General features: G+C 39.8%; 1 protein-coding gene across 1 annotated transcript in view; it reads left to right on the top strand.

Moving 5' to 3' along the window:
- The window catches only part of map2 (microtubule-associated protein 2), a 96,622-nt gene that overhangs the window by 63,762 nt on the left and 11,338 nt on the right, over positions 1–21,522 (top strand). The window contains exons 5-18 of the mRNA XM_042226226.1: positions 2,535–2,624; positions 3,862–3,936; positions 5,926–6,141; positions 7,920–8,201; positions 9,337–11,360; positions 11,787–12,390; positions 12,489–12,731; positions 13,014–13,151; positions 14,508–14,569; positions 15,621–15,752; positions 15,955–16,096; positions 16,515–16,571; positions 16,718–17,025; positions 20,419–20,553. Coding sequence (XP_042082160.1) covers positions 2,535–2,624; positions 3,862–3,936; positions 5,926–6,141; positions 7,920–8,201; positions 9,337–11,360; positions 11,787–12,390; positions 12,489–12,731; positions 13,014–13,151; positions 14,508–14,569; positions 15,621–15,752; positions 15,955–16,096; positions 16,515–16,571; positions 16,718–17,025; positions 20,419–20,553 — 4,508 coding nt within the window. The remainder of the gene's footprint in view (positions 1–2,534; positions 2,625–3,861; positions 3,937–5,925; positions 6,142–7,919; positions 8,202–9,336; positions 11,361–11,786; positions 12,391–12,488; positions 12,732–13,013; positions 13,152–14,507; positions 14,570–15,620; positions 15,753–15,954; positions 16,097–16,514; positions 16,572–16,717; positions 17,026–20,418; positions 20,554–21,522) is intronic.

Genomic DNA, 21,522 nt, shown 5'->3' with positions numbered 1-21,522 from the left:
CACACACACACACACACACACACACACACACACACACACACACACACAATTCACAATTTCCCAAAAAGTGGTTGTTGTTTTTTTACACATAAATTCCATACTGCTCTAGTAGTCAAGTTGACATTTCCATATTTTTTAGTTTTCATTTGAATCTTGCAATTGTGCAATTAAGCTACTTCCCTATTCTGTAATAGTTGCACTATCTTGAGTAGATCCCTATGCTTGCTTCAGAAACTTTGTAAGGACATTTGTAAGTGGCTTACATGAACGTAACTGGAATTTTGTGCCAAGCATTAGTTTGAATAAAATATGTTGTTCTCAGTGTTAAAATCATCTTTGCAATTGTTAATGTGGAAAAATAAAATAAAAAACAATGACACAAAGGCAGTGTGGTTCTAAACCATTCACAAAAATGTACAGGCTTTTTTTTTTAATGCCAGTTTTTAGCTTTAGGGGCTGTTATTTGATGTTACAACCATTGAGCAGGTTTGACGAGGACGCCTCTCTTCTACTTTTTAGTATCAGATGAAAGGATTTTGCCTGGAAGCAGTGAAAAAGGTGGTACACATTTATTGCACTTTGCTATTGAAAATGGGAAATGGCGGCTTCGAGTTGGTGAGTGGGCTGTGTTAAGTGTTCCCGGAAGAAGTGAATGTATGTGGGTTATTGCGTGTGTGTGCGTGTGTGTGTCCCTGCCAGCTTGTGTGTGTTGATGTGTGGGTGATGCTGGAAAGAAAAAGGTTCTTAAACGGCAACAGTAAAAAAACCATCACAATGCCATCCAGCCATACATAACTGCTGCTACTATAGAAATGATGGTTTTGTTTAAAACTCTGCAGTCCTCTCTGATTCGTACATGCATGCAGGCAGACTGATGAAAGCTTGAATGCAGACTGCTTGACCAGTTTCGTATGGTGCCCTTTTGTGTGTGTCCTGATTTAGGATAACACTATATTAGCGCATGAGTACATAACTGTCACAGACTTACTCCCTTGGTTACAATTGAAAACTGTGTGCACGCTGGCTTTTCCTGTTATACTGTAGTTATTTAACACCTACTGCCTACAAGTGTTAGACGGGCATATTGTGTTGACAGCTTCTTGCTAAATGCTAACACTAGTATTACCATCTAACATTGTTTTTATTTCTTTTCTTTTGAAAGATAAAATGCATTTACTGTATAGCTGGTAAAAAAAAAAAAAAGAATTGCAGAGAGTTTATCTAAATTTGCAATAAACCCAATCTGACATTATAGTATCAGGAACTCATTTTGCTAATGGACCCTAAAGCAAAATTGTTGCTGGGCTTTCTGATATATAAATACCAAACAGTACCAAACTGCCTTGTGCTTCAGCACCTGGCCATGACAAACTCTCCTTGGGTTTGGCCACATTTTTGGAGCTTTTGGATTATTTTTTTAAATTAAATATTTGCTGTTTGGTTTCATTGGTGTTCTAATGTTCAAAGTTTTTGATTATTGTTAGTTTCCTGTTGTGATTTTATTGTATTTCCAGTATCTTTATCCTTCCAGGTCTAGTTAATTTTTAGTGTTGGAGTGCATTGTTATGGGATCTGAATACTGGTTAGGATAATGGATTGCTCTACTGTTGCTTTTCATTCAGCTTTAGTTCCTAGTTTGAGTTTGTTACCTGTGTTTAGCTCCCTCAGTGTTTCCCTATCTCCTTTCGGTCCTCCTGCTGCCAGTTTGTTCATTTATCTTTTATTCTTGTGGCTCGTTTTCCTCTCATGTCCACTGTTTCACTTTCTGTCTGTTTATTGTGTTGATTAAGTTCTGTTTCCTATTCCCAATTAGTCCTCTGTGTACCTCTCTCTTTGTCATTCTCTTCCTGTTCCTGCTTTTTGTCAGGTTTTTTATATTCTTGGTTTAATCAGTTCCGTATTTGCTTTCATTCTGGACTGTTTTACCAGCTTAGAAATAAAGCTCACTTTTTTTGTGCTGGCCTGCAGTTGGGTCCATCTTTGAACTGCATCTTGAGACAGCACTCTTTCCTGGATAATGAAATGAATTCAGATTGATAGTTAAATTACAAAAAAGTCTGCGCCGACAGAACTGGATTCAGCTCACATTTGATCATTCATTAAAAAAAATCAAAAACAATGGTAAACAACTGACAGTATTACACATTGCGGTATCATTCTTGTATTTCTATGTAAAAAGCTGTTGCATTCCTTATTCTTTATGTTACTTTTAGGTTTGGCAGTATTTTTATAAATGTTACTGTGTGTTATTGAAATGTAAAATTTCCTTTGTCGTGATGAAAATAGAGAAAGTATTACAGGTATTTTTTCATACTTTGTGTCTGCATGGGATGTTGTGTTCCCATGGTGACACTTGCAGCCTTCACTAGCAGACATGGTGTTATGAAGACAATCTCAGCCCCCTCATGCTGCCTTTCGTCTCACATTTTGAGTGACATGAAAGAGCTACTGTAAAGCAAAATGGACAGAGAATTAGTCTGGTTGAAACATGTTTAATAATATTGCATTGACCTTGTATGTCTGTGTCTGGGTAGAGCAAGTGTCAGCCCGGATTGTACAGGAAGTGACAGCAGAGGCAGTGGCAGTACTGAAGGGAGAGCAGGAGACTCAAAGACTGCCATCAGGTGAGCTATAAAAATGCACATATGTTCTTTAATGGTGCTACAGAGCAGTAGCAATTGGAAAACTATAATATGCAGGCCCCTGTTCACATGGGACCTGGCCCTGGGTGCAGAGGACATGTCTCCAGATCCCTAAAAGCAGCATTTCAGGAGTCGGAGCACCTAATCCATCTGCTAGACAGCTGAAATTATTAATCTTTAGTCCTATTGTTATACCTGTTTTTTTTAATAAGTGAACAGTGGAGCAATATAGCAGACTGTTACTAACCTGAAAAGACTCGCTAATTGAAGAACGTTAAAAACATGTTGCAGCAAAAGAGAATACGTTGGAGACACAGAAATGTCTGTATTTTCCCTCAGCAACTCTAGTAGTTCTTTCTAAACAGTAGACCAGTTGTATATTTTGTTTAATTAGTCTCATAACCTGCACACTTGAAAACCAGGCTTCTGGTTGTCAAACATTTACATGGAACAGTGTACCTGTAGTAACAAGAGTAGCTCATACCTCCATCCTTTAATTAGTCACTTTCAACTCCCACGTTGCCTAGCCTGTTTCATACTGTCTGACCCCCGTCTTTGGCAACAGAATCAAGCAGGGAACAGCCACATATATAATACCCATAACAGGAGTAAAATGTGCATAAGCATATTGTAATGTGCCTGTGTATATGTACAGAAAGGATATATGATCTGTGCAGTTTATAACTGTGATTTAAAAAAAAAAAAAAAAGACTAAATTGTTTCTAATTACTGCTGCAGTGAAAATTGTGAGCAACTGACACTGAAACTAAAAATAACAGGGAATATGCACTCACTGGTATTAACTGATGATTTAAGCAATGGTTGGACAGCAATCCTGTTTGGCTGCCAGATGTGGTACCGATTGGATGGCCAGAGTTCATATTTAGCAGTGCCTTTCTTTTTCTGCTATTTAAACAGAAAAATACAAAGCTATTGCTTATTCACAGCACTTTTTTTTACAGGATTCTGCACCTGTACTCCATGTTTTACTCTTTTTTTTTTTTTTTTTTTTTTTTTTTTTTTTTTGATGGAAATTAGCAGTTTTCAGCCTTGCAATACCTTGCTATACATATATATGCTTTGTATACATGCTAGGCATGTTACCTTGCAAGAAGTGTTTTCTGCTAGTGGAAAGTATCCTTTATAATATGTGATTTTCTTTTTTATTTATTTATTTTTTTTAATAACTTCAGTCTTTTATCTCTGTCACACTTTCTAGTTGAAGACACCACCAATTTGCCTCCCTCGCCTCCCCCCTCACCTGCTGCAGAGCACTTTGGACCTCTAGAACAAGGTAGGCCAAGAATATAAATACATACTCGGTATGTCTCTTAAAGAGAGAGACTTCTTCTTTTGACTGTGGCTTCTGATGCTTTATGACCACCAAGACTTGGGTCTTGGTGTATGCTTGCACTGGAAGTGCCCCACCTCTCTGGACACGCCCTGCCTAAAGGGCATGAACCACACGTTGATAAACGTTCAGAAAATCTACTTAAGCTGCTATAAGCAGAAACATCTTCTCCTTTTTTCCTGTCATCCATTTCTTTTGGAATACTGCATATGTGTCATCATTGTATGCCTGAAACAGATAAAATGAATATCTTCATTATCATCCCCATTTATCCTGACAAAGACGCAATAACATGCATGAACACTCCACCTCTACTAAGTGCACTCTTTTTGTCATCCTTTCCATCCATTTCCTTTTCTAACCTCTTCATTTCACTGTCTTCTACACACTAATATGACAGCCAATTTAGGTAACCCTCTGATTTCTTGTTGTTTGTGATTTTACTTGAGTTATGTCTTCAGTTTTGCCTGTCTAATCATTGTGTTGCGTTTTTTGGTCATTGTACCCTGTGTCTTTGGCTGTGGCTATAGGTGACAGAGATCTAGCTCTGTTTATACAAATTATACATTTAAGGACTAAGAAAGCTGCAGCAAGGTGTAGAAAAGCCAATAAATTGGGTATTAAAAAAGCCCCTCCCAATGTAGAAATGCAATCTAGTTACATAATTTAGTATAGCTTGCCTCTTGAGAATGGAAGATGATGAATGCCGTTTGCACACATAAAATACTTTATATTTAATTTACATTTTCTGAATCACACAGTGTAGATTTATCCTGTGATTTTGAACATCCCAGTTAGAGCTGTGATAAAGTTTGATTATTTATGTTTGATCTAATTTTTTAAGCAGTGACTGGGCTATAAAACTAAAACTAAAAGAAATAAGGTTAGGAGCTGCAAAGCCTTGTGACATGTGTTGTTATGTGTTGTGTGCTCATGACAAACAGCTGTAAAGCTGTTGGGATGTAGGTTCCTTACTGTAGGTGGAATGTTTTACAGGACTGAGTAGTTTGTATTAGTGTTGAGGTTTGTTCTCACTGTGGCTTTTAAAACCCCCACAAAACATTACAGGTTTGTTAGCGACTTCTGATGTATTAGTGCTATAACTGTTGTAGCTGTTTATTTTTAATGTTGTATGTATTTTATTTTTGGTTGAATCATTCGTATGTGAAGCAGATATCTTTCACAAATGATGCAATATGCCCGTTTTGTTGCTCTCAAAGAATGGCTGGCCCCCAAAGCTTTGTTATCTTGAGTTGCTTGTCACTGTCTGTTTGTCATTGTCCTCTGTGTGTTACGTCTCTCTTGCTCTCAAACAAGTTTTCTCTTCTTCTTCTTTGGCATTCCCCTCTCTGCTGACTCTTTCTGTTTCTTTTGTCGGTTTCTCTTCAAGCTTTATCTCTCTTTTCACTGCAAAAAATGTCCATCTTAAATAGTCAGGCAAAAATTGTTTTGAACTTGCTGGTTACTTAGCATTTCGTAAAAGTTAAAGGACCATAGCTGGGCCCATATTTGTTCTGCTTTCAGTTCTGTTCAGTCTAGTATCAGTAGTAGCTAAATCAATAAGGATACAATAAATGCAGAATATATTTTCCTGGTCATATCTATAAAGTTTAATTCTGCCGTTTGACCAGTCTCAAAAAGTTACATGTGCAAAGTGACTGCTGTTCAGTTGAACTGGCTGATGAAATAATAAAGTCGAGACCAAATGAAAAAGTTTGGACCAAAGCTCCAAAAAAAGCTCCAAAAAAAATCTTTAATTGCATGTTAAGTCACTTTTAAGATGGCCATTCTTTGGTGGGTTTTTTTTTCCAGTTTTTTGCTTTCTTCTCCCTTTTCCTTTATCTTTTTTTCTCCATCCTTTTCACTCTCTCTTTCAGTCTGCGTGTCCAGATTTCCCTGCAGTTCTTCTCCTTGTGTCTGTCTTGTTTGTAGATGTAGGGGATGAGGAGGAGGCGGGCCCTCTCCGCCGCTTCCAAAATTCTCGTGAGAGGTGCAAGTTCCTCGCCCCCTCCATCTCAGTTTCCGTGCCCGAGGACGACCCCTACCACTCCGAAGAGGAGTACTATGAGCACCCATTGTTCAGCCCAGAGTGGACGCACTCGGGCTCTCGCCCCACAGGGCAAGCCGTGGCCTTTAGACAGATTGAAGGTGAACCACGCATGGTTCCTCTTTGCCATCCCCCCTCCCTCAATCTCCTTTCTCTTTCTTTCCTCTCCTCTCTTGTGATTTGACTCCCTTCCCCCATTCCTCTCTCCTTTCGTCTTTCCGTCTCTCCGTCCGTCAGCTCGTCTCTTCGTCTGTCTTTGTGTGCGTTTGTGTGTCCTTGTGTTGGTTATTCAATCAAAACAGCATATTAATTTAACAGCCATATTTCTCTTCTGTTTTAAATTTCTTTTACCCAAGCCCATTGCTATCCGTGTTTGCCATGCTGTTAACTCTAACACATAGTAGTGATGGTTCAAAGTAGTTATATAAATAACAGTGTTTTATTGCCATTCGCTCATCAGTCAGACCATCGTGCAAGTCTGACTTGTGGAACATGACCATAAGCCTTTCATAGATGTCTTGGAGACCCAGAGATGTATTTTGGTTCTTTTCTCCAGACTACTTCTCATCCCCTAAACCATACTGTGCTATGTCAGACCCTCTACACTCATCCGTACCTACCTTTACACTCTCACTGTGGCAACAAGGAAGACTTTCAGCTCAGACATATTCACCCACATTTGTGGTTCAGAAATGTGGACGTCATGCACATGCAGTCTTATGAGGCCCTTCTGCCTTTTTAATAAACACCCATTATCAACTCTGTTATAAAAAAAAATCATTTCATTCATTTGTTCTTGTTATTCGGGGTCATCAGTAAGCATAATAAATAACCTTTTAAAAAAGCAAACCAATCTAAAAATAATCAGCTGATTTTTCATGGTTTTTTTTGGCATTTTTTAACAAGTTTGTCAGTCATTCAGCACAAGATAAGTGTAAAGTCTAGTATGACTGTAATGCTGTGAAGGTGCTGTAAAAATAGCATAATAAATCTTTGGAAATCTAATGGCAGAATCCAAATCCCTATCCAGTAATATACAAAAAAAGTAATATAGAGAAACCAAGAGCCCATCTCAAACCGATTCAACTTGTCTCAGTTATTAAACTTTCCTGATGCTGCTGATTTTTTTTTCTTGCTCAAAAGAGTACAGGAAAGAAAGTTCTTTCTCCAGAGATATTAAATTAAAATGAAATGAAAAGCCAGAACTCTTGACTCCCATAGCTTAGGGATTCAGAAGTTATCTTACAGGACATATTTTACTGTCGTTGTTTGGAATCACAGATCTCAGCTGAACTTAACATTTGTGTAATACTGAAGACATTTATTAACTTCTAGTTAGTGTAAACTAATGTAAATGATCATATTTAATGACTATTAGCAACCACTTTGTACGATCAGCTGCAAATCCTTAGAAAGATGCGACATTGTCACGGTGGATCTGCAGCTAACTCTCCTTTCACTCAAATGAATACAATGTTCCTTCATTTACTTGCATATATAGTATCCTGTCCATGCAGTGTAAAGCCATGAAGTGTTGTTTCCTGTTATCTTTACCACTAAACAACTGACCTTAGTCGTAAAAGATCAAAGGTCAGTATCTGTTAAGGATTTGCTTATGGACTGGAAAAAATATTTTAAAAAGACAGATATTTGGGGGGAAAACATATTCTTCTAATATGATAAAAAGAAAACAAAAAATGCATAAATAACAGCAGTCTGTACTGTATGTGTAATGTACATATATGTGTGAACAAATAAATATTTAGGCCATCTTTCCCTAGAGCTGAAAGTGTCCCGTCATAAGTTGTGTTCTCACATAACCCAAGTCTGTGTTGCCTGTAGTCTTAATGTGTCCCCCTTTCACCCTGTTCTCGGGAAGAAGAGACCATGGAGGCTCTTACAGCTGAATACGAGGAGGAGGTGGAAGATGAGGAGGAGAGTGCAGAGGCAGCAGAGTCCGAGGCAGCTCTTGATGAGCAGCAGTGGAGTGGGGAAGAGCCCGAGCTGGACAGCCCCCAAGCTGAGCCCTTAGAGCAGGCAGAGGCCATAGACGAGGCCCAGGATCTAGACCTGGAGCCGGCTGAGGCAGCTAGTGCTACTGCAGAGAGCTCTATGGACAGAGAGGAGGAGGAAGCAGAGGGTGAGGAGAGCCCGGAGACAGGTGTGTCCTGCCCTCTGCTCTCCCTGCCTGCATGTTCCTGCATTGCCCACTGTATAAGAACGCAAGATGTGTACAAAGGAAATGTATAACTTATAAGCATTATAATTCAAGTGGAATGGCAAGTAATCCTCCCTGCGCTCTGCTGCGGCTGCAAGGCAACACAGGCTTGTTGGTGAAAAAAAGCCACATTGTTTTAACTTAACCTGGTTTTATTGCGTATTTTTGCTTATATTTTCTTTTACTTGCTGTGGTTTTCGGGGCCGGCCGTTTTCGTAGTGGTATGATGAAGTGAAGTGATGCTAATCGTGACGGTTGCTGGTTTTATTTTTTCCACCTGCTATAAGCTTCCAGATTTTTCATTGTGTTTATACATTGCCTAGTGCTGGTATGCCAGTGCTGTGCGCAGTTTTGTAGCCATGATTCATTCCTGCAACACGTGCATAAATCATTGGTATCATGAATCTGAGTACAGAGTTTGCAGGGGATTTTGTGTTGGCTGTCTCATGTTCAGTGTGGTGCAGTTGTTGGTAAAACCATCTCATCAAATGCATTTCTGTATCAGCTTAATTCCTAATTATTTCTCTTTTTTGGGTTGTTTTTGTCACCTTTAGCTGGTGACAGCATATAGCATTTATCTGTCATTTACCAGTAAAGTTCTTCCATGATTGTGCTAATAAACTGACATCTGAACATTTAAACCCTAGATTTTTCAAAATAGTGAAAACTATTTAAATATTAAAAGCTTTAAACTTGACAAACTGACTAAACACTTCATTTTACTGAATGACAGAAATGTTATTTCACTTGGTATCTGATGGTTTTGAAGGTCAGCATGGATATTTCTCCCATCTGTTATTGCTTGTTTCCCATAAAGCAACATCACAGTTGCCTCATGCTGGTTTCCGTCACGCCACCATCCCATTTTATCATCCATCTGTGACTTGGTGGACCGCGTAATCTCGCCGTACTTCTTCATTGATGGCCGTACCATTGTGCTGTAAGTTTCTGAGGAGAGCTTTGCCTGTTTTTGTCATAGCTTTTCCAGACCCTGGCTTAATAGATATCTCATTCACAGCATGCTAAAACAATGCATTTCTGTAATGATCGAACAGCCAACTTACAGATATCCTTTCAGCTTTGAAGATGGAGACAGACAAGCAGGACAGTGGATCCATGAGCCCTGACAGCATTGGATCAGAGAAACGCCCAGAGGAGTTTTATGAGCCCCAGATCCAAGGGTTCTTTGCTGGTGAACGAGTTGTACCAGAGAGTCCCACCATGGATATGCCATCCTTTGTACCCCCAGATGTTCAAAGTCAAGCCAAGGAACCCGTCAGATCGCTCACACTTCAGCCTACATATGGTGAGCCGATTACAGTGTCAGAGAAGCAGCCATCAGTGGAGGTGGTAGAGTTCAGCAGCATCAGCTCTCCTGCTGATTTCACATCAGTGGGAGCCAAAGTTCAAGGAGGAGACTCAACAAGTGACACAAAAGACAGATCTGGGATGTCAGCCTATTTTGAAACATCAGCCATGGAGGTTAGTGAAGGTCCTCACAGTAAAGGTGAGGGTTATTACGAACTGAGTAGAGCTGGTGAAAAGCAGAGTACTGATGATACCAGTTCTCCTGAGATCAGCTACAGCACACTTGCTGAAGCTCAAGATAAACCTGAAGCTAAAAAAAGTACAACAGAAGACACTAGGGTATTTACAGTTCCTGACAGGAGTAATGACTGCAGGCTTTCCCCAGGTAAACTTGCCTTAGAGCAGAGGAGTTACTCACTTAATATCACCATAGGAGCAATGGATCAAAGTGGCCAAGGTAGACAAAGAAACTTCTCCCCACTGGCCACAGATATCATGTCATATACCAGTGGAAGCTTAGATGACTCAGCAGACTACCTTCCAGTTACCACACCATCTGCAGATAAGCCACCATCTTTCCCTCCACTCATACTTGAGACGGCAGCTTCCATTACTTCAGACTCCTCATCTCCTCCAAGGATCACAGAGCAGCCTCCAAAACCTAGTCCTGAACCGGAATCTCCAGAATCCCCCGAGCCTCCCAAGAATACATATAAAAATGGCACAGTAATGGCACAAGACTTGCCCGAAATGCTTGACCTTGCTGGTAACCGTTCGGGACTGCAATCAGAAAACAGTGACCCAGAAATCATTCGGAGGAAGTCGATTCAATCTGATTCTTCTGCCTTAAATTATGACCCACTGGCTAGCCTAATTTCAGGGGAACAGAGTCCTGGAGCTAGAAAGAGTGACAGCCAGCTGGAAGAGATGGGTTATTGTGTATTTAGTGAATATTCAGGGCCCATGCCGTCCCCTGCAGATGTGTTCAGCCCTACAGACACTTCTGCACAAGTCTTCACCCCGTCTGTCCTGGAGGAAAAGGTAGCTGAGCAGGCAAGAAAATTAGCAGTCAGAGATGTGTCTTTGGAGGATAAGACACAGCCATCAGGAGTTGCTGATGCAGCTGAAGAAAAAGACCAGAAAGAAGAAGAGAGAAAAGATTCAGCTGAAGAAAATAAAAAGAACAAAGAAGATGATCAGATGATTACCTCTGTAAGCGAGACACCACTTGCTCAGCCCTGTGAGCCTTTTGTGACACCAACTGTCACTGTGACACTGGAGGAAGGTGGGAGGTCAGTGAGCGAGACTGAGCGGCAAGCCAGCGGTGAAGGCTCAGCGTCAGAAACTGAGATTGCTGACTATGAGAGGCAGATCCGGAAACTGGAGATGGAGGACAGGCCTCTCAGTTTGGAGGAGGAGCGAGAGCTGCAGGAGCTTCGAGAGAAGGTGAAGCTGGTGCATCAGGAAGCCTATGAGGAAGTGGACGCTGAAGATGTGTACCAGCTGACTGGTGTGGCCAAGGACCGAATTGCCAGGCCTGTTAAAACTTCATCTGCCTCATCTGTGGAGAGCAACATCGATGATGACAAGCTGCTCTCCCCAGTGCTCTCACCCTCCAAACTTAAACAAAGAGAAATGTATGGCTCCCCGAAAAGATCAGCTTCACCTGTGTTGGGCATAAACAAAGATGAGAGAGAAGATCCAGAAAAGAAAATGAAGGCAGAGCAAGAGAAAGAAGCAGTCGAGAAGAAACTTAAAGAGGACGAAGAAAAGAAAATCAAGGAAGAGGCAGAAAAGAAAGAACAAGAAATGGAAGAGAGAGAAGAGCAGAAAAGGAGAGAGAAAGAAGAGGCAGAGAGGATATTGAAGGAAGAAACAGAAAGGAAGGAGAAGGAACAGAAAGAGCAGGAGATGAGGGAGAAATTGGAGAAAGAAGAGAGGGAGTTGAAAGAAAAGCAAGAGAAAGAGCAGAAAGAAAAAGAGGAGCGAGAGTTGAAAGAAAAACAAGAAAGAGAGCAGCGTGAGAGAGAGGAGAGGGAGTTGAAAGAAAAGCAAGAGAAAGAGAAGAAAGAAAGAGAGGAGAGGGAATTGAAAGAAAAGAAAGAGAAAGAAGAAAAGGAGTTGAAAGAAAAGCAAGAGAGAGAGGAGAGAGAAAAGAAGGAAAAGGAAGAAAGGGAGAGAAAAGAAAGAGAAGAGAGGGAAAAGATGGAACAAGAGGAGAGAGAAAGGAAAGAAAGGCTGGAAAAGGAAAGAATAGAGAAGGAGTTGAGAGAGAAGGAAGAGAAAGAAACAATAGAAAGGCAGCTGAAAGAAAAGGAAGAGCGTGAGAAGGAGGAAGAGATGAACACAAAAGTTGCAGACCAGCCTGAAGTGGATGCAAGACAAAAAGAAGCTGATGCAACAAAGCCTTCTGAGGTTGAGAAGATGAAGGACAAAGGCGACGTGACGAAGGAAATACCCGAGGCTCATGCTGCCATTGAGTCTGTGGTGACAGTTGAAGATGATTTCATTACTGTGGTCCAAACCATTGATGAAGCCGAAGAGCCGGGCCACAGCGTTCGTTTCTCTGCCCCACCTGAGGCCGAAGCAGTTTGCATTGCTGCCCAGAAAGAAGAAGAAGAGGAAGAAGAGTCTGTGGAGCTGGCTCAGGAAGCGGACATAGAGGCTGCCAGTTTAGAGGAAATGGGAGATGTTCCTGAAATTCCTGGCTCACCCGAGAGGGAGGCTCAGACCATAGAAACAGAAGGACCAACAGAAAGCTATGATAGAGATGAAACCACAATGGATGACTCCATTCTGGACAGCTCCTGGGTTGACACTCAAGGTGAGATCACCTTTTTTGGTTCTTCTTTTTATTCCCTCTTGTCAGCTTCAAATACACAAACTGAATAAAGTCTCATGCCCTATTTTTCCACACTGCAGATGACGATAAGAGTATGGTAACGGAGCACACTGAGCCTTTGCCCAAGATGTCTAGTCCGGTCAAAAAACCTGCTGTGGTCCAGAACAAACTGGCACAACAGTGGAAGACAGAGAAACAGGAAAAGCTTATTAAAGCCAAGACTAAGGGGGGGCGGCCTAAGGGACGAATCTCGACTCCAGAACGCAAACCTACCCGCAAAGAACCTGCCTACATCCCCAAAGAGGAACTCAAGAAGAAAAAAGGTTATTGTAATTTTATTTTTCGTCGTATGTAAAATAATGTCAATAACTGAAGCAATAATCATTGTTAAATAATGTTCAAGTCAGCTGCTCCTCAAACACAGCACTCTGTGCATCTGACTGTTTTGTATGCAGGCTTTCTTATTGAATAGATAGCTAATATTCAGTATGCATGAACCGTACACAGGCTTTCTGTGGTGTTTTCCGTATTATAACACGACTGTCTCTGTCTGTGGTTGCACTCCTCTGCTGTTGTCACTGGTCCTGTTTTCTCTGATAATGCAGCAGTGATAAAGAAGGCTGACCTGGCCAAAAAAATGGAGACTCGGACTCAATCCCCGTCCAAGAGGACTGCAGGGAAAGCAGCAGTTCGCCAGACCCGTCCTATCCAGCACCACTCCTGCCCCAGGAGAATAACCACAGGTGACACGTTGCCTCGGTCTGTCACACAGCTGGTGCTTGCTGCAGGACAGTCACCGCAACAGCATTCCCTGTCTCGCCTCCGCTTCATTTTTGTTTTATTGGTTGTTTCATGTTATTAGTTTTGTTAGTCATTTGTTTTCAAATGCATTTATTTTGTGTTTCATCATAATAAAGATTGACTTCCATTAATATTTTCTTTGGATTCATTTGTGTATTTTTTGCTTTTTTTGTATTTTTGTTTGTTCTCCGAGCTAACAAATACTGTCTCATTTGTGTTCTCTGTTTTAAGCATTTGTTTGTGCTTACACCTATGCTCATATATACATGTGTCTAAGAAGGCACAGCACACTTCCCTTAACTACAGTATTGTTAACTTAAATAATACTTTAATTCCTAACACGTTCATAAAGATGTTATTCTTTATGAATACATCTTTCCTTCATAAAATCTTTTTTTGCAGTTTGTATCTAGGTTCTCTGTCAGCTGCTGGTGTCCAGCTGACTTGTCACAATAATGAATCTTGTCAGTAAAGAAACTATAGACCTTCACAACCTCGATGGTCTTTTAAATTACATATCCAGTTTAGCCATTTCCAACTTGTGGTATCTTCTCCGTGGTGCTAAAAGCACTTTTCCACTCTGAGTACTGAAAGCACTTTTTACTACAAGCTACTTTAATATAGTCTATGCCTTGAAGCATTTTCTATTACACACACACTGTCACTACGATCAATGTATCGGGGGGGAATATGGAGGCCTCAGCATCTTGCCCAAGGACACGTCAATATGAAGACCAGAGGTACCAGAGATTGAACCACTGACCTTCCGGTTGGTAGACAGACTTTGCTAAGTGACAGCCACCCTTTAACGTATTACTAGGTTTGCTAATGCTGCTCTGACCCAGAGGCAGTTTGCTCTCCATGTTCCCCTGACGGACTGAATTCTGTGTCAGTGATGAGGAAAGCTCAGTATACTGCTGCAATGCCCCAATTAGATTTTTTTTTTTCCAAGGTTGCCTTACATAATACAAAATCCCCCATTCTGTGTGATATCTTGCCAAATCTTTGCAGAACAAAGCTGTCAAGAGAGAAACCTCCAGCTCCTATAGAACATTGAATTTGGCATATTGCTTACCATGCCACATTTAAGAATGCAAAGTTGGATGTCTGTAATTTTTACATTTTATGTAATGGGAACATATTCTTGCAAGGATATAAATATGGGGGTAATCCTCCAAAGTAGGGCATTTAGAGAGCCCTAACTCCTTCTCCTTCAATGTACGAAGGTTAACGCACAAATTCTTCTGAAGTATTTTTGTTTCCCTGAACTTCTCTGTCTGTCTGTCTCCGTCCCTCAGAGGTCCTACCTGACAGTCGTCAGCCTCTCAGCGTTGCCAGACAGTCTCGTGACAGAGCATCGGTAAGTATACTCAACAAACCTAACAATGGCACGACCTCTGGCACAAAAAACACTGAGAGAGATTCCAAGAAAACTCTGCTGGCAGTCAGCATGAATGAACAATTAAATTATAGGCATAGAGAAACTCAATGGATACTGAACACTAGAAACAGGCAGAACCTTTTTTTGGTGCAACATATTTGAAACTTTTGCTTTTTTGCTATTAATATGAAACCGCTAATACACATCTTGACTTCTGCAGGATCTGAAACAAAAAGCATCTCGGTAATTTTGAAAAAACAATTATCAGTAGAATCATTAAAATGATGTTATTTCCTAGGGTGACTTGCTGAGTTAAAAAAAAAAAAAATCTCAAAAGACATTAACACAATAACACATCACATCCAGATAACGCAAATGCTTTGTCCTTCCGTCTACACACTAACACGGGCAGGTGTTGCATTAGTTTTTTGTTCATATTTCATGAAGAAAATTATTAATGGTGGTTACATTTTGTAAAATGTTTCCTCTTCTTGGCATATTTTAATGGGTTTTTGCACAAGTAGTGAAGACAGACGCATTTGGAGTGTTTATTTTGCTGAGTGGGTGTTGAACCAACCTGTGACATTTCTCCAGTGCCTGTGGTCGTGACTCCATTTCACTCCTCCGCCATGGTAATGACAGTTATTGTGTCTAAAAGAACATGCTTTCTATATTTCCTAAATGTCATGTCATCACAGCATACTGAAAGTGTCTTCTAATACCATGCTCTGCAGTGTAGCCCGTTGCTGTTGCATGGGCATGATGAAGAGTATCCCTCACGTTCTTAAGTTTTGTTTATTTGTTTGATATTTTCATGTCCCATGAGTTTTCAGTTTCTTACTAAAATGAATGTGCAAGAGGAGCTGCTTTAATAGATTACATAGTAAATTGTTCCACATGATTCATGAGATCATGTGCATTCATGATGCATGTTGTAGCAGTGGTATTTTCACCACTTTTTGTCATCCTGTGTTCTTTATTTTGTTTTCATGCGCCTCACCAACCACGCCTCTTTGTTGTACCATCTCAGTGCCATGCCCATCATTTACCGTTTACAAAGATCCCCACCTTCATATCCAGAGCGGCTGCCTCGCTAGATAGACCTCGTCCATCCTCAGCAGAGCCTCAGGGCTCCACAGAATTACAGAAACAAATAGCTAAGGTAGGTGGATGGAAGAGTGACAGGGTTCCTGCACAAGTCCTGGAAATTTCATACATGTTTTCATGCAAACATGAATATTATTTGCTTTAATTTTGTAATATTGCTTGCATACGATATCTGTTGTTTCACATTTGAATTAAAAAGATAAACCTCAGTCTGCCTGACTGGCCTAACAATGCGCTCCCTGTATGCTTTCCAACAGGATGGTGGGTCACGGAGCCCAGAGAAGAGGTCTTCAGTGCCACGCCACACCTCATTTATGAGTCGCCGTGGGCCCCATGACCATGAAGAGAGCTCTACCTCTATCACTAGCTCTGGCTCTACGGCTCCTCGCAGGCCCACATGTAGGGTCCAGTTCCCCTAAACTGTACAAAGTATCAGCATTTAGTTTACGTTAGGTTGTCTAAAACGAAACTCTTGATAGCCTCCAGTGTGCGACAAATGCTACTAATTCAGTCTTTACTACTGTTGATCAATTTTAGAAAAATATTTCTAGAAAGTGAAAAGCACACTCATAAGGCCTTATGCTTGATTATTTTAAGAAGTCCCAGCTGACATCTGCTAATGAGTGATTTTTGCATACTCGCTCTATTTCTGTCTGTCTTCTGGCATCTTTAACATTTGTTTTTTTATATTAATACTTAATTTACTTTTATTACAAAGCCAAAATGTTATGTTGGACTATTAGCGTGCACTAAAACTCCTCTTTTTCTTCATTCTCCATCACTAAATCCAAAACTTTTGATTTTTCCCTTTCTCCAGCATTTCGCACTGAGATGAGGGCAGAACACAGGACAGGGCGAGCTCCTAGCATGACAGGTAATTACAGACTATTTCTACTATTTCTAGATATAAATTAAGAGCATTTTGTAATTTTGTGCTGTGGACTCAAAATATTTGGAATAAAAGGAATTGCAGTTTGTCTTCACCTCCACCTCCATCACCTGTATTTGTCATCTTACCAGTTACAGAATCAGCGCGCTCACGTTCAGCTCGCAGTGGCCACTCCACCCCACGCACCCCTGGCTCAACAGCCATCACCCCAGGAACTCCTCCCAGTTACTCATCATCTTCGAGGACCCCCGGGACCCCACGCTCCCTCAGTTTGATTTGTCAGGAGAGGAAGGTGGCTGTGGTCCGTACCCCACCCAAGTCACCTGCAACCACACCCAAGCAGCTCCGTATTATCAACCAGCCACTCCCTGACTTCAAGAATATCAAGTCTAAGATTGGCTCCACAGAGAATATCAAGTATCAGCCTAAAGGAGGACAGGTAACACTTTTACTTTGTCCAGAAATCTGCAGCTTTTTTTAACTGCTTGCTAATTTTCTTCCATCTTCACATTTGGTTTTACTGCTTATTGTAGTTTCCTTTTTTCCTATCTCTCCCTTCTGCACTGATCTCAGAGACAGAAGCTGCCATGTATTTTATTTTTGTTTCAGGAAGTTACATGTAATAGAAATAAAAAGTATATTAGGTATATACAGGTAGATTTACTGAGCATGCAAAGAAACTTAATGCTTGCCTCCTAGCAGATTTTACTCAGGATTTGACCTTTGAACCATAAAGCAACAACAAAACGTTCAATAGGAAGAAAAAAATTGAGTCAAATAACTGTTTCATATGGATCAGCAAGAAAAATCTGTACAATATATTTACAGACCACTGATCTGTGATGAGGTCTGCTTTACCATTCCTCGTATAAATAGTATTATAAGGTTTTGTCTAACAACTTCTGTCTTTTTCTTCTGCTTTAAGATGCTTATTTCCCATATGTTTCCTCCCGTCTCTAGGTCCCCGCTAAAAGTCCTGCTTTAGTCTTTTAGTTTCCCTTGCCTGCTGCTAGCTCGTGAATAATCTTGCCCGTCCATCATCGTAAAAAAAGAGTACAAAATATTACATAATGATGTTTTGTATAAGAAAAAAGGAAAATCACACGTAATTACACGTGTCCATTGGTTAAATTTACAATGTATTCAATGTAAAGTGTAGCGTGTTAAACTTTTCCTTTACCTGATAGACTATCCTAAAATGTATTTCAACTTATAATGTTGATTTTAATGATATATAAACCTATTGGACATATGATTTATCATCTAAACTATTTATATGGTGAATCAAGACCTACAGCAGCTTAGCAGTTCTTTACCACTTCTAGATATTTTCAGTTCCCAGTCTGATTTTGTGGCTGTCTTCCTCTGTTGTCTCTATGTGAAGCATTAGTTCAGATATCAGTTGCTGCTGTCAGTGAAAGTAAAAGTATGCTTGCGTTAATCAGATTGCAGAAAAATTTGTCTTCAAGAGCTGTAAATGTTGCTCTGTGTCTGATGGATGAAAGCAGTTTGATATATCTGTTGCCATCAACACAGTAGACCGAGGCTCTTTTTCTCTGAGTTTAATATAGACTAATATAGACTGCCACCTGATGGCAGGTTAAAAAGTCATTTTAACATTGTTGTGATTGATTGTGAGTTTATCCCAAAGATAAACACTGAGATAAAGGTCTAAAGAATGATTTCAAAATATGTATATATACATTTTTTTACAATTTTAAAGCAGTAAATGCTAGCTTATGTTATGTCAGCTTTATTTTTACCTGTGATTTCTCACCACCAAGCAGTTCTCCATCTAGAGATTTCAGTAAACAGAAAATGACATGACTATGACACCTGAGCGAGAGTCTGAACTCTGAGCAGTATTGTCCCGTAAGCGTTCCTCCTGGCTCTCTAAAGCAAAGACAGCAGTTCAGCAAAATCAGAATTACAAATCTTGTTTTCTGTTGCTGCACAGAATCTGCATTAGCACAGTGTCTCGGGGTACATTTCTTACATTTTGACAAATGTCTCGAGTCTGAAACACAAAGGCAGCACTGCACCAGGAAGCAATGTGTCTGTAGCCATCAGTTCCTACAAGCCTTTGCTGATGACCTGATTAGGAATCTAAGTGTTTGGCTGGCATCTTTATGACTTAGCAGGCCTCTGAGCTGCTCTGTGCAGTCAGCCATAAAATAGGGAGGGATCATGTTCCAAACACCAGCCTGTCATCTGCAGTAGAAACACGCTTGAGCTTCTCTGGGGGGGGGTTAGCATGTGTACAGCATTACTGTTTATGCTTTGTCAAAGTGTTCATAACTAGCTTCATCAGTGTTTGCAATGTAAATACTCAATTATACAGTCACATCACTCACTGTGGATGTGGAAGTGCTTGGCCAATATTTCAGTGTGGATTTTGCTCCACTGTGTGTTAGTTTGCTTGTGTGTGATTTTGAATACGTCATGCTTTTGTGTATTTCTTATCTGTAACACAGATAGCAGATGCATTGACTAGGGGGTTATCTCCCTGTTAGATAGACGCGGCTATTTATCAAATGCATCTATTGAATTTGCACAGATATCTGATCCTTAATGGGAATTATTCTGGTTATTGTGTGGTTGTTCCTTCTGATTACAGGTGTTTGTTTCACACATGAGCATGCTGTCTTCAGACAAAGTCTTTTGTTTTTGGAATCAGCATAGATTAATGCAGTGCGTTATTCGTCTTCAGTGGTAGTTTGATAAGTTGTTGAGGTTCAGAAGTCTATGTTTATGCCCATAAATGAAACTGAATATAATGACTGATATCAGTACTGATATTTGGTGATTTAAAAAGCTAATATAAATATGTTCTTTAATATTTCTTTTAGCCACACAAAACATTTGTTTTGTGTAGTTATTTGTCATTGTTTTATTATCACAGCAAATCATGGATTACTCAACGCTCAGCTCGACTCTGATCAGATCAGCTGGATCTTGAAGTTGCAGAGTGCGCACTGGTGGACCATCAACACCCATAACATTGTTAAAGGATATTTCTCCTGTCTCATCTCTATTTTTTAAAATGTTAATTTATCAGCAGTTATAAAGAGTGATACTTTTTATAATTTCGGGCTATATGTCGGGCCTACTGACACATTGGTCAAATTGTATTAATCTTCACATTTTAGTTTAGATTTAAAAGACACCTTGATGCATATTAATAGAAGCATTTATAATTATACAATTACAAATCTATCCATCCATTTATTTTCTTACCTGCTTACCTGCCTTGGCTGCTATATAGTGAGAAGCTTGGCAAAGAATTATCATATATAATGATCTTTAACACTTGCATTAATGCTCCTGTTAATGTCTCCAAGGTTCTTTTAACAAAAGCAAATAACTTGAGAATATCATTGAGTGTTAATTATAAGAGAAAAATGGAAATACAAATAGAAAACTTTAGGACATTTGAATGAAACAGATGATTGATTAAAGTATTTGTTTAACTGGAGCCTTTATTGCAGTACAGTGTTATAAACATTCATTGTTGAAATGGTCCTCTAGTGTCACTATTGTACCACTGAAGTAGTAAAAAATTATAGATAGCGCATAATTTTACCTCTTTTTTTAAAACTTAATGAAAATTAAAAAGCCAAACTAGTGTGACAGCATTTATATTGTTGCAAATATTTATAGACAGTAGTCACATGACATGATGGAAGTGTACTCCTCACCTTAATATTCACAGCACCCTCAAAGATCCAAATAGTGTTACTATAAGCAGCTCCTGTAGTGAGCCTCCCCCAGCCCACAGCAATATAGCAAGCCTATACTCAGCTACTGACCTGTCTAATGACTGTCCTCATAGAAACAGAAGGACCCAGATGGGCCAACAGAGGCCAAACGCAGGGCCTCTTTGATCTGGAAGTCAGTGCTGCGCCTCATCTCTGTTACTCTGTGTCTGTCTGCGGTACACAGCGTGACCTGGACGCAGGACCTGCTGGTATACCTTATCACTTTTAATTATAGCACTTTGAATAAAAAGTCTGGAAACCTTTGTCCCAGTGGAATAATTAAAAAGAAAGCATTTACTATGTGTAATTTTACTCATTAATATCTTGAAAAGGTAATTTGATTGATTAAATTTAAATTCAAATGAGCCATTAATATTAACAATACAAAAAACTATTTTAGAGCCAATTAATTATTACGTGGCCACTGCCTTTTGTCTTTTGATTGATTATTGAATTTTAAAGTGCTGAAGAAAGTCCATCGCACAGAGCAGCAGCAGAACGTGTTTGCGTAGCTGCTTTACAAAGGATCGAACCAGTCACATCAAAAAATCAAAAGGCAGTGTTTTTCTTCTTTTTTTTTCTTAATATTTTAGTAATCATCATGTTGAAATTGTACAGTACTGAGGAAAAGTTTTAAGCCACCCCTCATTTGGGAAATATGTACAATGATTTACTGAAATGTGTGCAAACATCTAGTATAAAAAACAAAAACTGAGTTTGTACAATTCTAAGTCAACATTTGGTATGCCCACCTTTATTCTTCAACACAGCCTAAACTCTAAGGCAACCTTTCTTTCAGTAGTGTTCAGGAATAGTTCTCCAGGCTTCTTGAAGAACAGTCAAAGCTCCTCTTTTGATGTTGGCTGCCTTTTGCTCTAATCTCTGTCAAGATGATCCTACATTGCTTCAATAAAGTTGAGGTCTGGACTCTGGGGAGCCCAATCCCTGATTGATTGGGTTTCATTGTGTGTTTTTCTATTTGGTTATGCTTTTATTGCATTGGCATTGTGTTTGGGATCGTTTTCATTTTGGATAAGGAAGCCATTGCCAATCAAATGCTTTCCAGATGCTATGGCATTGTGGATCAAAATGCTAAGATACTTTTCTGTTCATAATACACAAGAACCGACAACCAGCTAAATAAGAAATAAGAAAAAATTTAGCCTCAAACAAAGATG

The sequence above is a fragment of the Haplochromis burtoni genome, unplaced genomic scaffold (genome assembly GCF_018398535.1).
Source record: "Haplochromis burtoni strain Fernald_Lab_line unplaced genomic scaffold, NCSU_Asbu1 Contig_202, whole genome shotgun sequence".
Classification (NCBI taxonomy): Eukaryota; Metazoa; Chordata; class Actinopteri; order Cichliformes; family Cichlidae; genus Haplochromis; species Haplochromis burtoni.
Note: the sequence above shows the minus strand (reverse complement) of the source record. Positions and strands in the feature narration are given on the sequence as shown.